The sequence below is a fragment of the Aplysia californica genome, unplaced genomic scaffold (genome assembly GCF_000002075.1).
Source record: "Aplysia californica isolate F4 #8 unplaced genomic scaffold, AplCal3.0 scaffold00116, whole genome shotgun sequence".
NCBI lineage: Eukaryota > Metazoa > Mollusca > Gastropoda > Aplysiida > Aplysiidae > Aplysia > Aplysia californica.
Window position 1 is genome coordinate 1,235,912 of NW_004797386.1, and position 15,333 is coordinate 1,251,244.

The 15,333-nt window shown below is 39.7% G+C and overlaps 1 protein-coding gene across 2 annotated transcripts in view; it reads right to left on the bottom strand.

Annotated features, from left to right (window-relative positions):
- Positions 1–3,472: 3,472 nt before the first annotated feature.
- The window catches only part of LOC101863257 (phosducin-like protein), a 12,282-nt gene continuing 421 nt past the window's right edge, over positions 3,473–15,333 (bottom strand). For both annotated transcript variants that reach the window (XM_005095884.3, XM_005095885.3), the window contains exons 2-8: positions 9,624–9,856; positions 9,056–9,181; positions 8,396–8,523; positions 7,360–7,462; positions 6,504–6,617; positions 4,768–4,892; positions 3,473–3,675 (exon numbers count right to left, since the gene is read on the bottom strand). In XM_005095884.3, the coding sequence (XP_005095941.1) occupies positions 3,558–3,675; positions 4,768–4,892; positions 6,504–6,617; positions 7,360–7,462; positions 8,396–8,523; positions 9,056–9,181; positions 9,624–9,815 (906 nt within the window). In that variant the 5' untranslated portion in view covers positions 9,816–9,856 and the 3' untranslated portion in view covers positions 3,473–3,557. The remainder of the gene's footprint in view (positions 3,676–4,767; positions 4,893–6,503; positions 6,618–7,359; positions 7,463–8,395; positions 8,524–9,055; positions 9,182–9,623; positions 9,857–15,333) is intronic.

The window sequence follows — 15,333 nt, forward strand, 5'->3', positions numbered from 1 at the left end:
CGGCGGCGGCAAAAGCTACCATTTTGGCATAATAAAATACGACCTGATTCGAATCACCATCTTGAAATTGAAAAATATAAGCATTTGATTTTGAAAGTTATTTATAATCAAATATAGTTGACATCTGTCATATGTGGTAAAAAATGGTAGCTTTTGCTCTATCCTGTCACCCATGTGTTCAAATTCTCTAAGTAAGTTTTTACCCTGTCACTCATGTGTTCAAATCGAAATTGAAAAATAAAAGCATTTGATTTTGTAAGTAAGAATCGAATTTAGCAGAATTCTGTCACATGTGGTAAAAAATGGTAGCCTTTGCTCCATCCACAAAGGAACATCTGACTGGCCCCCGACTCAATCTGCCGATGAATCCGACTGGTAGCATGAGCACCGGGCGTAATCATTTGTGAGGCATCGTGGTGAAATCAGGCGCTCAACAAAATAAAGAAATTAGAGACACAGGCATTTGTCTGCCAGTTTGGCAATTTTTAGCGAATTTTTGTTTTTTGGCTCAACTCCATTTATGTCAATATAAAAACATGTTTCCATGTGAATTTTACAGAAAAACGTTGCTTAAAGGCACAAAATATGTCATTTTTCTATTTTCAAGGACTCTTTAGCTATTGGATTTACCAAACTCTGGTTGCCATTCTCTCGCTAAATTCACCACTGAAACCAGGAGACCTCACCTCTTTCAATTGCAAATATCTTGATTTCTATTCAAGATAAGTTGGGTTTTTTTTTTTCACTGAAAGCAACGCAAATAAAATATAAGCTTTCAGATGATACCAATAACTCTACATGCCCAAAAACCGACGAGCGCCTGATTCGACCACGCCGCGATACATTTGTCCCCAGGTGGCACTGCCAATCTCCTGCTGTGGCAAATCCCCGGAACCTGCAGGTCTTTACAGTAGTGTTTCAAAAGGAGGAAACATTTTTTTTCGTAAGAGTTTTACGACACTTGCAGCACAACAAGGTCATATAAGTGCCCAAGAATAAATGTGTTACAAGAGAGTAACATACATAAGAAAGGAGGGGAGATAAAGACGATAAACGTTTGATAGGAAAGAAGAAGCAAACCACACCAGAGCACCCGCCAACAACTACACTCTGATGACTTGACAATAAATAATTCAAATAAAACATATATATATTATATCAGAACAGACCAACTATCAAAAATGGCATTCACTCGTTCAAGTGCACATTCCAAAAAAACTTGACGTCAAGCACAATAAAAATTCATCAACACAATTGACAATACAGATGATGAGAAAAGGAACACAAAGACACATTAAAAAGTGATATAAAAGTGCTGGGGGAAGGCAAGGATTACCTGTCAGTTGGAGCTAAAGACCTAACACATACAGACAAAAGTGAGACGTGTGGACAAAATGAGTTACTTCTCGCAATCCGGAAATGGAGATATCGGCCAAAAATTGACATTAGGCTCAAATTTGTAGATTTTCCATTGATGCCATATTCTTTAAGCATGGCATGCCTTTTATTATTTCATACTTATAAATTGTAAAAGCTTCACCTCTATAAGTGTGATGTACTGATTTCATAGGGCTTGAATTCGAGATGTAACTAATTTTGTCAGCAAGCTTCACAAATATATTAGCTTCCATGGCGATAAATGTACACAATAACCCTCTCCAATCATCATAGAGAGAAATATGGCAAGTAAGAAGTAGGTTGCAGTAGTGCACAGCAAATTCAACGAAACTTGGCTGTGACCTTCAAAATGAAATCAGTTGTATTGTGCCAAAATGGTAGTTTTGCCCATCCATAAAAGACATTCTGGCAGGCCACTACTCAATCAAACGAATCCGACTGGCAGTCTGTACTGTGTATAAGCTGTTGTACCTAGGGCCAGAGGTTAGGCCAGTTACTTACTGCAGATAAACAAGTGAAGACTACAGGGGAAAAAGGACGGCAGTCTCAAACTGAAAATCGTGAGGGGAACCAATTTTGAACGCTTGTTGACTCAAAACTGTATTTCTGTTCAACTGTTGGTTGATTACTGTCGTTAGATTTCCCATCCAACAACATTTAACAATAAACAACCAGTCAAACAAATATGAAGTTAGGAGTCCACAAGCTTTTAAAATTGGCACCCTCACAAATTCCAGTTTGTGACTACAGTCGTCTTTCCCCCTGTAGACTTCAAGCGGGTTGTGATTGAAAAAAAACCAACACCAAAGAGTTCTGATCGAGTACAATCACTCCAGCGACTCCATGATACACGACGTGTAGGCCTATGGTGACTATCACAGTGTAAGTACAGGAGAGGGCTCGGCAATTCTGCCGTGCCAAGGCAGACCGACGTATCTGCAAAAATTAATTTTTGCATCTCCATTTAGATTAAATGGACGCCTATACTCATTCTGCATCTTGTGTCTTAGACAAAAAGACGTATCTGCACTACAAATAGGATATTTCACTATGGCAAAAACACGTAACTGAAGGGCAATGCCCATATTTCCAATGGCAACGCAACGTAACTCAAAATCATAAAAAGTGCAGACACGTCGCTCTGCCTTGGCACGGAAGAATTAACGCCTGCTCCAACCAACTGACTGACTGACAGAACATAACAACAGGAGATTCGTGTGTGCAGAACCCTTTAGAAAAAGTACAGTGAGCGTGGTCAAGACACAGAAAGAGGCTGTCCCCGTTGTTTTATGCACCACGCATACTTAAGCAAAATTTGATCATTTTCCGCATTATTTCTGATTGTTTTCCTTTATCATTCTTCGTTAAAATAAACAGAATCGCATAATTTCACATTTTTGGGCTCAGTTTGTATAATTTCAGAATTTTTCTTGCATAAAAAGATGGGGACAGAAGAGGGCTGGGAGGATGTGTAACTGTCCAAACATTACAGTGTCTTTTTAAAAAAAGTTTTAGTAAGAGTTTTACGGCATTTGCAACACAATAAGGTAATATAAATAAGGTAATATAAGAGCTGAAGATTAGAGGTGTTACAAGAGAGTAACAAACAGAAAAAAGAAGGGAGATAAAGACTATAGATGTTTGATAGGAAAGAAGAAGCAAGCCACACCAGAGCACCCGCCAACCACCCACACAGTGCCTGTTTGCTTGAGTAAAGAGAATTACGAACATCGACACAATATATATGAAAAATTTAGTGCTTGGAAAATGGACAGATGGAAACAACAGAGAGAAAGAATAGAAGTAGGACCTGACAGAGGCGCCCTCCAACCACCCGCCATTACAGTAGTGCGACAGAATGACAACTATTCATCACTTCATCTCCTTACAGTAAACAAAGGTGAGTCTTGTTTAAGTTATGGTACATAAATTGCATTACTGAATGTGTCAGTATTTGAAACAAACAAGCAATAGGACAAAAATAAATTATAAAACAACATAAATCCCCAACATCCCCCCCTCCCCTCCAAAAATAAACACACAAAAGGAAAAAATAGCCAATCGTCCCCTGCCCACCCCCCCCCCCCCAAGGGTGAGTAGAAAGTATCATTCTATGTCGTCCCCTGCCCCCCCCTGAGGTTGAGAAATCGTAGAAAGTATCAGTCGATGTCGAAGTCGCTGCCACTGTCCTCATCTTCCTGCAGGGCTCCTCGGATCTCCCCCGTGGTTTTGTCGCGGATCACGTACATCGACTCTTTGGACGGGAGGAAACTGTGCCTGGGGAGTAGAAAAAAAATACACGTAAGTATACGAGTGAATACATGTATACGGGTGGGGAAGAAAAATATATATGCAAACAGGTGGGGAAGAAAAATACAAACGAGGTGCAGCATGGTGAAGTCAGGCACTCGTCAAAATAATGAAAGTGAAGAAACTGGCATTTTCCCGCAGGTTTGGGAATTTTAATTTTTTGGTGAAACTGTTTTAGGTCCAAAGAAAAACACATTTCCATGTGAATTTTACTGAAAAGCATTGATTAAAGGTACAAATTATGTCCTTTTTCAGTATTCAAAGACTCTTTAGCTATAGGAGTTACCAAACTTTGGCAGCCATTTTCTCGATAATTTCACCACTGAAATCAGGCGACCTCACTTCCTTCAATCGCAAATATCTTGAATTCTATTCAAAATAAATGGATGTTCGTTTCACAAGAAGCAAGGCAAATAAATCCGCTTTCTGATGATACCAATAACTCCACATCTCTCCTCCTTCTCTTTTTTGCAGGCTACTCGGTAGAACCATCTCCAATCTTCGGCATTTATATGCATCCTAGTGTTGCAAGTGTTGTAACACTCCTACAAAAACATCAAACTGAACAAGAGCCGGGCTCCTTCACCAAAGCAACAGGCACTTATACAACCGTATTGTGGTGCAAGCGCCGTAAAACTCTTACTAAAACTAAAAAACAGGGATGTAATCAGGTTTTTGAAAAAAAAAGCCGGAAAAATATATGGTGCGCACGCACTGACTGAAATAAGAATACAGTGAGACAAAATTATATTTGTTTCTTTCCCTCTATTACATCAAATAATCTCTATTTAGTATATATATATTATGTATTATTTATAGCCATAATCAGACAGACACCGGAACAATCAGTAGGATGCCTTGCGGGCTTTGGTGCTAGGGGGAACTGAGCACTTATGGACCTGTCCGGTGTGCAATGACGTTGTTGCCCAGGACAGGCAATACAGGCAATTATTTATAGTAGACTTCTGTTAAAAGCTGGGGCCCAAATGGCAAGTCGGCCGGAAAAACAGGAAAAAGCTGGAAGATTTACATCTCTAAAAAAAACGCAAAGCAACTTACTCCTGGAGAAAACTCTCGATATCGTTGGCGTAGAAATCGTCTCCAAACTCCTGGCCCAGCCTGATGAAGTTTCCGATCAGCTCCTTGTTCTTGTAGACGAGCAATGCCGGCACTCCCTCCTCCGACTGGGGACGCAAACATCTGACGTGTGAGCTTTTTAAAATCTTTTTCTTTCGGGGATATGATCTGATTTTCATATTTTTTATATGATGTATTGTGGGCACCAGTTAGAAAAAAAACAAAGACGCAAAAAAGGAAAAAAAGGAAGGAGGAAAGAAAGAAGAAAAACAAAAGAAGGAAAGAAGGAAGAAAGCAAGAAATAAAGAAAGCATGAAAGCAATAAAGGATGAAAGAAAGAAAAGAAAGAAAGCAAGAAAGAAAGAAAAAAAGAAAGAAAGAAAAAAAGATGACAATTTCAAGGTCACAGAAAACTTATGAGAATGAAGGAGTAACGAGTATGATGTCCCTTTTCTGGGGAAGCAAGTATTTGGTTTATTATTTTATTGTTCTTTTTATTGAGGGGACTTGATTTGATTTTCATATATATCATATCGTGTATTGTGGTCACCAGTTAGAAAAAAAGAAAGAAGGAAAAAAGGAAGGATGAATGAAAGAAAGAGAGAAGAAAAAACAAAAGAAAGAAGAAAGCAAGAAAGAAAAAAAAAAGGACAATTTCATGTTCACAGAAAGCTTGTTAGAATGAAGGAGTAATGAGTACGATGTCCCTTTTCTGGGGAAGCAAGCATCCGGTTTATTATTTTATTGTTCTTTTTACTGAGGGGACTTGATTTGATTTTTGTACTGTTTATTGTGGGCGTAGGTTAGAAAAAAAGAAATAAGGAAACAAGGGAAAAAAGGAAGCATGAAAGGAAGAAAAAAAGAAAGAAAGAAGGACAAAAGAAAGAAGAAAAACAAAAGAAGGGAAAAAAAAGCAAGAAAGAAAGAAAAAAAGAGGACAATATTCTGGTGAGAGAAAACTTATTAGAATGAAGGAGTAACGAGTCTGACGTCCATTTTCTGAAAATTGTTACAGGATAGAGATATGATTACTACAATTGGTCACTTTTAAGGACAAGTGGGCTAACCCAGATTTTGGGGGTTTCCAGAAATCTTGACCGACACCAAAAGTAGGCATTGCCCTACCTACTGGCGAAGTTTGGTTTCAATGGTGTGTTTATTTGCTTGGTTATAGAGAAAGCTCTCCTTGTATTTTAAAGAAGAGGCAAAACTTTACCTTCAATTTTCTCAAAACAGCATTTTTTCTGGATAGCACCCTTGTGCTTAAAAAAGCGACCAATTATACATGTGTCCCACTGTGTTGGGTTTTCGATTTTCTTGTTAAGATTTTGAGGTTATTGGTGGACTTTCAGAAAAAGGATATTCCACTGTGATAAGATGCAAAGCTGAGGAACTCAAAACAATCTCCTTCGAAAAAAGATGTTTCTATCAATTATATACTATGGCAAAACAAGTAACAGCTTCATCACATTAACCAGACTGCAAAAAAACCCCAACCCAAAATGGAAGAGCCTTTCCCACAAGTAGTCGTTGTACATTTCGTTTCGAGCAATCCTCTGTAAAAGAAACCTCAAAAACAAAAACTGAAGAAGCGACTACACTTTTAACAATAGAATTCTCTTTAATTAAGTTTTTAAAAAACAAAAACAGCAGAACTAAACTGACGAGCGATTCATTAATTGTTTATTATTACAAATATAAAAAAACAAAAAACTTACAAATTTGAAACTCATCCGAGCGTCTGAAGCGGACAGGCGGCAGAACTTGATGGTTGGATACTCGTTGGCCAGGCAGCCCAGACACCCGTTCATCGTCTCACACGCAGGTACATGCTGACAATAGAGAAGACGAAAATAGTTACTGTTGGGTGTTGATTTTGCTATCAAAAGTATACATTTTAAAAAAAACCCACAAGTTAACAAAAAGTAAAAAAAAGTGGGTGGTTGGCGGTTGCTCTGGTGTGGTTTGCTTCTTCTTTCCTATCAAACATGTGTCGTCTTTATCTCCCCTCCTTCTTTTATGTGTTTATTACTCTCTTTTAACACCTCTAAACTTATATGACCTTATTGTGTTGCAAGTGCCGTAAAACTCTAACTAAAACTAAAACAAGTTAAAAAGTTATAAAGTTAGAGAATTCAGCATTGCCACTGCCACAGCTAAGTACGACGCCAACTAAGCATATAGTAAACAATACAGTCAAAATTGTCTAGGATGGCCCTCTTTTGTCGAGGAGTAAAGTTGTTTTAGTTAGTTTTAGAAGAGGTTTTACGACACTCTCAACTGCATAAGGTCATATATGAGTGCCAGAAGATTAAAGTTGTTATAAAAGAGTAACAAAAAAAAAAAAAAGAAGAAGGGTAAATAGTATGATAGATGTTTGACAGGAAAGAAGAAGCAAACCACACCCAGAGCACCCGCCAACCACCCACAAAAAATCTCTACCTAGAATTAGAAAAATCTCTACCTAGAATTAGAAAAATCTCTACCTAGAATTAGACTATGTCATTCCTGAAAAAAAAAGGGAGCTATGATTTACCCATCAAAAATTGTTTATAACGGACAACAGCGACGTACCTGTTCAAAGATGTGTACAATGATTGTGACACCTGGATTCTCCCCGTCCACTTCCTCCAGGAAATTGTGAGCGGTCAGGGAGATGAGCTTGCCAAACTTTGGGCTGTCAGAAGAATTTAAAGAAAAAAGAAAGATGGACCACATATATATTGTACAGTGCAGGCTCTGATGCTGACTGCTTTACAAATGCAATAGCATATATATATATATATATATATATATATATATATGTATGTATGTATATATATATATATATATATATAGAGAGAGAGAGAGAGAGAGAGAGAGAGAGAGAGAGAGAGAGAGAGAGAGAGAGAGAGAGAGAGAGAGAGAGAGAGAGAGAGAGAGAGAGAGAGAGAGAGAGAGAGAGAGAGAACTTTGTATTCCGACTAAAAATTTAGACATATAATCTCTGTAATCTAAAAACAGAAATAACTTGAGCTGACTTTTGACACATCAGTGAACATAACATTGATCCTTGAGATCCTTGCCAATACACCCAAAATTTTCAGGCATGTCTTGGCCTTCTAGTCCAGCAGGTAAAAATCGTTTCACTTCATGTGACATGTGAAGTTAGCGCATCTTCCCGACATTAAAATGGACAAAAATGATGTCATAAAGGGCCTTCCGACCACACTTGAAGATGAGGAGATTGAGCATGACTATGCGCCAATCTTACGACTTGAAGAGCTGAGTGTCTTCAGAGGAAGTGGCAGAACCAGCACGGTGCAGGGGATGGAAAGACGGGTTATTAACCAATAAAACACTGGAACAATCAGCAGATGGACTCTAAGGTGGATATTGGAGCAGGGGAGCGGAGCACGTATAGCAATGCCCAGAGTGCTAGGATGTTGGTCCCAGGATCAACTAATCAAGTAAGAAAGTAATCAAGTTGACAATACACCCCAAATTTTCAGGCATGACTTGGGTCTTCTTGTCCTACAAGTAAAAATTATTTCACTTCATGTGACACGCGTAAAGTTAGCGCATCTTCCTGAGAGCAACAATTAGATCTAGAACAGAACGATTCACTTACATTTCTGCCAGAGCATGTCTCATCTCTTCTATCCTTTTCAGTCGATATTCCTTGAGAAACTCATCTTCCAGATCTTCCAACTGCGCCAGAAATTCTGCATCTGCATCTTTCTCCTCCTCATCATTTAACTGATGAAAGAAAATTACATTTGTAAACTAAAAAAACCCCCAAATAAACATAAATATATTTTTAAATACAAAGAAATACATACATACATAAAATGTAAAGTTGTTCCCGCATCCGATCCGGACATTGGGGATTGCCCTGTCAGTGAGACAACTTCTTGGGCCTTCGGCATATTGTGATAGGGTGGCCAGTTCCTTCCCCAACTCGAAGTCAGGTACCCATTACTGCTGGGTGGACAGGAGGGGGCGAAAAAATATGTGTCCGAACCAAGGCTCGAGCCTTGACTTTCCGCTTCAGAGATGAGCGCACTAACCGCTTTGCCACCGCACCCTCACATACATACATAGAAGAATAAAAATTAAAAACTTGAAAATAGATTCCCTCTGTGCATGTTCCTCATCATGTGTGCTAGGTAGAGCGTATGTTTTTATAAAAAGGGAATCAGTCCAAACAAAGGATAAAGCTACAAAGACAGTCCACGCTTGCATGCTAATTAAACACAAAAGTTGTTGTCATACATTAAAAATAACTTACATGAGATCGGCAAGTCAGAGTGAGTTTCTTTGCTAAACTCAGCTTGTCTTTCTCCTGTTCCTCTCTTTTCTCAGTCTCCAATCTCTTGAACTCTCTCCAGTCCTTCAGCACACCTTTGGGTCCAGTCTGAACATTTTTAGAAAAATAAAAAAAAGGGGGGAGGGGAGAAAATTAAAAATTAAGTGGGTGTGAAAAAAAAAGTTTGGGGCAAAAGATAAGACCCCCCCCCCTACTGACTTTATGTATTCCAATGAAGGATTTGGGCTTTGAGGTAAAATTCAAAAGCAACTTGTGATGTCACATTTAAGAACCCCCCCCCCCCAACCTCTTAATAAAAATTGAAAACAATAACCTTCAGCCTCATTACAGATGCAGAGATGAATATGGTTATCTTCAAAAGCTTGGAGTTAAATCTGAACTGCAGCAAAACAAAACTGAAAAAAAAAAAAGATAATAATAATAATAGACTGCATTTATATATAGCGCTCTATCCCACACTAATTCCAATTAATTCATTATAAAATGATCCCCGTTGACAAGTCATGACTAATTCTGTTTGCTGACTCACATTTGTGACTATTCCATTGTTCTCCGCCTGGCGGTCTCCGTCAGACCAGGCCGAGGAATCTTTGATGACACGGGAATTGTTGACGTCTTCGTCGTCCCTCTCATCTGAATCTTCTCCATCACTCTCTTCACTACTGCTGCAGTAGTAGTGAACTTTCTCCCCTAGCAGTTTATCGTCGAGACTTAAAGACATCGTTGTCGTCAAAACAACTGGACACACAGGTTCCGATAAATCTGGGAAAACAAAACATTCGTACCAGAGACGTTAATATTTATGTGGCAAAGAGTGATATAACGAAACTTCTTTGACAAGAGAGGCAAATTTCCTGAAAGTGAATACTTCAGAGTTTTGATATAAATCCTGTCAAGTTTTCTACTCATATTTACTGCTCCTTGCAATGAAATCAACAATGAATTCTGGAGTCCAAAAAGAATTTGACTATTGCAACATGCAGGATTTTTCTTGGTAGAGGACATTCAGGATCTGACAGTGACATTGGGCTTGACACACTTTAACTTTGACTGAGTAGGAAATTCCACGACATAAACCATCCTTCTCAGTACGACACTTATTTTTATGAGAGCCATTATATTTCACTGGGGGACAGGGTTGTAACTAACATATCTCATGTCTCTACATTTCTCCAAACCATAAGCAAATACAAACATGTAAAATTACACCATACTGCGACTTACCAGATTTTTTTTCTAATGAAACATTTTAATTAAAAAAACTACAGTGTGGTGCTATTTCTCAGTAGCCATACGATTTACTTACGAATGTATGTGAATCTCTAGCAATCATTGGTAAGCTGGAAGAATGATTACTTCTTGAGACAACCTAATTTCAACGGTAGGCTACTCTTTTAATTGTCCATTATACCGGTAAGGCACCGTACCGGTAATTATAACATGTTTGGCATACAACTACAATTTAGCAATGACCACGAAAATCCTTTTTTTTGCCAGAAAGTGTTTGCAAATAGGTGCATTTTGTAGCTTTATCTTCACAGAGCATGGAACTTTTTGAATTTTTGAAATCCATCAATAAACAAAAAAGTTACAGATTTTTTAATCAATTAATTTCTGGTACACTTTTATATAATGAAAAACCCCCAAAATATGGGACGTTCTTTGGTGAGTTTTGAGACAATATTCGTCATAACTCGCTCATTTCTCGGAGTATTTAAAAGAAACTTGGCAACCCAGTACATTTTGTAGTGCAGAATCTAGTCCTGCTTTCAGATTTTTCATAGCTTTCCTATTTTTTGAGTTATGAAGACGTTTATAGGTAAAAATGTGGCGGTTTCCGGTGCGTTTTGAGAAAATATTTGTCATACCTCGCCTATTTCTTGGAATATGTAAATGAAACCTGGCAGTCTAGTACATTTTTTAATGCAGAATCTAGTCATGCAGTCAGATTTTTAATATCTGTCATACTTTTTGAGTTGTAAAGACATTAACAGGTAAAAAAAGTGGCGTTCTTTAAAGATTTACAAAGATTATCAGTCATATGTTCTCCCAAAGTCATGATAATAATAATAATAGATAGCATTTGTATAGCGCATATCCCCGCTCAACAGCAGGCTCTATGCGCTTTACACTATATTATTACCCCAGCAGACCATAGAACATTCCGAAACATTCTCAGCTTCCCGGGAAGCATACAGTGCAAGCAGCCGATTAAGCGCTCAAACACTAACAAACTGACAAGATCTTTCGCTGTCTATAGCCGGGTACCCATTCCCACCTGGGTGAAGTGAGGAAAATTCGTGTAAAGTGCCTTTCCCAAGGACACAACGTCGGGCCCCTGACGGGATTCGAACCCCCGACCTTACGGTTGCGAGTCCGAGAGCCTAACCACTACGCCACCGACGCCACAATGATATTTGAATGAAACTTGGCAACATAAAAGGTTCCTCCTTGCAAAGCAATGCTCTGGATCAATTTGTCACAAAAATGTAAGTAGAGAGCTACTAATAAATCCAGTTCTATACTAGTAAAAGCATGCATACTTTGTTATAGAAAATAAGATCGTCTCAGTGTATATCCATTGTTGGACAGTGTCCTATTGTGTGGTAGATTAAGATGCGTTCAGATAATATAGTTTACAAGTCATGGGAATATTTCGCATGTGTAGGCTACAACTCATACAATAAATGTAACATATTTACACCCCCCCCTTCTCTCTCTCTCTCTCTCACACACACACGCGCGCGCGCACACACACACACACATGCACGCGCGCACGCGTGAACGATAACAATGTATAAACGGGACTATCTTCCCAGACTGGACTAAATAAGTACCATACTCTTTAATAACAATCTTAATGCCTCACTTTTCCAAACAGAGCACACAGGACGAGTCCAAGTGTGTGCTTTCCCAAAAGGGGGGAATAGGCTTTCATAACGCAAACACAATGCCATACCACTTCTCAAGATGTTTGCTTTTCTGTTTCTATTCTTCTGTCATGCAATCAAGCAAATAAAAATGACGAGATCTATTGTATTGTGACTAAAATGCAACAAAAACGCAAGTTATCAAGGCCCCCGTTTAGTTTTCAAGTATCCTTCCCCCCCTTTCCGGTTCACATAAGCGGGGCCTCGTTTGTAGCGCCCGAGGCGACCGATGGCTGATGAAGTCACTCATTGGAAATTTCCCAGCAGCAGGTCGTCGCGCAAATGGCAATGCCGCTTTTTCCCTTAGTTACTCCCATATTTCTAAAGATTACGCGAAAACCGCTAAACACAGAAGCTTGAAATTTTAAGGGAATAAAGAAAAATGGTGTACAACGTATCAGTCAGTTTGACAAATCACAGCTCCGAAAAATCTTCAAAGCGCACCACATCAACCACTTTCACAAACGTTTTCGACTGCTTCTAGGATGGGTACAATGTTGTCAAACTGCATACTACGAGATTGACCTCTTTTCTGATTGGCTGCAAAGTTTCATTCATATCCATTCACGAGAAGCGGCGTGAGAGCGAGTTGAAGACAACAACCTTTGCGTTAGTGCGTCCCACGAAACACCCCCGCTGCGGGGGCCAAAAATCGGCAGAACAAAACGCGCTCGGTGGGCATTGCTATACAATTGATGAAGGCATTGTTGTTGATTCATATATATTTTTAAGTTAGGCCTATTCGGTATGAGTATTCTCACGCGGGGTGAGAATACTCCACATACTCCACCCGTCTGTGTAAATATGAATTGAATCACTAGGGTAGGAGTCAATTGTCTTCAGAGCTGTTGTCTTCAGTTCTACTGGGCCACATTCCTTTTTCACTGTCTCTTTTATGAGGGAAGTTTTGATGTTGGCATTCTTGATTTAGTGTTTGGGGGGAGTTCTGGTCTTAAGGCTTTCAGCATTTCTCTGTTACATGGAAGATGGTGTTTTTCAGCTAGTTCAGTGGCTGTGTCAAGTATTGATCTTCCATGAATTCGTTTCTTCGGTCGTCTCTGTTCAATTATTTTCCTGTTTGGGTGGTTTTTCTCTAGTCTTTTGTAGCGCTCACTCATCTCCATAACTGCTGCCTCTCTCCGCAAGTCCAAGGGTTCCAGGTTCGTGTGGATTTCACAAGCTGCAGTTGGAGTGGATCTCAAAGCTCCGGAGATAAATTGTACAGCTTGATTTTGGATTTTGTCGAGAGATCTCTGAGTTGGTTTGCTGCAGATTGTCAGTAAGGTAAGGTTATATTCCATGGCAGAGCGTACATAGCCAACATATAGCTGTCTGAGTGCATCCTTGTCCGCTCCCCATGAAGTGCTAGCCAGTCGTCTGAGAAGGTTTTAAGTCTCTTGTTGGCCTTGGTCTTCAGGTTCCAGATATATGGTTTTTGCATGAAGACTGTCTGTCCAGCTCGATCCCAAGGTAGGTCGGGTATCATAATTTGCTAAAGAAATGATTATACTAACCTTTAAATAGTGTACTAACAACTTTCTTGCACCTGTTATGTCTGTGCGCACATGGTCGTAACCCGTTCCCTATGCGGTCGCGCCGAGGCGTCGCGCCAAGGGCAGAACATTAACATGTTAAAATGCGAAATCTGCCTACGTTTTAGAATGAGTGACGATATCACGATATATAAACCGGAAGTTGACACACCGAAGCGGCCCTGAACATGGATTGCCTGACCTATTTTGCATACAGAGACCGCTGAGAAGCAAAATACGACAAGTGGTCGCGGGTTGGGCCAGGTACTCTAGATCTAATGGCCTTGCAACGCAATTTTTCAGATCTCAGCGTGCAAGTAAGTCTTATTCACATTTGGTGATCTTGTAGATTTAGATCTAGTTCCGTTCCTTAAAGTCCATGATCCATTTGTTTACATCCAGAGAAGAAATCCGGAAGTTTTGAAGTCCAAATAGGCCTAGAATTTATGGTAAAATTCAGGCAGGCATGACCCCCCTGACCCTCCATATTTTTATTAGGTGCCTCTGAAGCCCCCCTACTCTTGACTATTCTCGGGGCCCAAACTGACGAATAATAATTGGGGGGTGGGAACTGCCGTTCTTTGCTTGAATTTTTATTTTCTCTGGCTTTAGTAGTGTTAGTTCACTCCTCAATGATTGCCTGGCAATTCAGGGTTTCTGGCGTTCAGCTTTGGACTTTAACAAACGAAACTACAAAATCACCTCATCACATTTTTTCCCGGTAACAGGGAACAAGTTACGAAATATACAGGCCCGGTAGGGGAAATTGTTTGTGATTTCGGAAAGTTTCATCATCCTCTTGGCTCAGGGTAGACTTCGGTTTTTCTAGATCTACGGCCTAGGTCTAGATCTAAACAGACATAAACCATATTATTTTGAGGCCTAGATCTAAATGAAGATTGCGGGATGTCTTTTCGATGAACGATCATTTTAGAGTTGAAGGAATCCATTAAGACAATTTGAAGAAAAGAACAATGTCATAATTTTAATCAAGCAGTCACCCTCTCAAGATCTACTTCTCTCCCCTCTTTGTCTCTCTCTCTCTGTGTATCGCTCGCCTTTTCTTTTCATTTGTTTATCTGTCTAAATTCTTTCTACGCGACCTACTTTCCCACACTATATTTCTCTCGTTCCCTCCTGTCAACTTGGGCATGGTAATATGCTAGCACTTCCCCCTGTTCTCTCCCCCCCCCACCTTCTCTCTCTCCTCACACACACACACTCTCTCTCTCTCTCTCTATCGGATCTGGGCGCTGAAACTTTCGGAAATCACAAAAGACTTCCCATACCTGGTCTGTATACTTCGTGACTTTGTTCCCGGTTACCGAGTCTGTATACACTTCGTTTTTTTTGTTGCTGGATTCAAATATGTAGCCTTTGGCTTTGGGTAGGTTAAGGGGCGCTTTTTCGGTAGTTCCCACCCCCCTTATTTGATTGAGCCTGACCTACATCTAGATCTATATACGTTTGATTCGCGGCAAGCTAAGATATCAAACCTAACAACTGCAAAACATTAAATTGTGGTAAAATTCAGGGGGGCACGCCCCCCTGAAACCCCCCTACTCTAGGGGCCAATACCGGCGAATAACAAATGCGGGGTGGGAACTACCGAAAAAGCGCCGGTTAAGGCTGCCTTAACTTTAGTTAAGGTGGTAGGGTTTACATCTTAACCTTACTATTACTCACCTTACCTTGCCTTATAATCATCATACTAAACCAGCAAATGTGATCTTGTTACAAAAAAAACCCAACAAACATTCCCCCCCCCCCCCCCCCC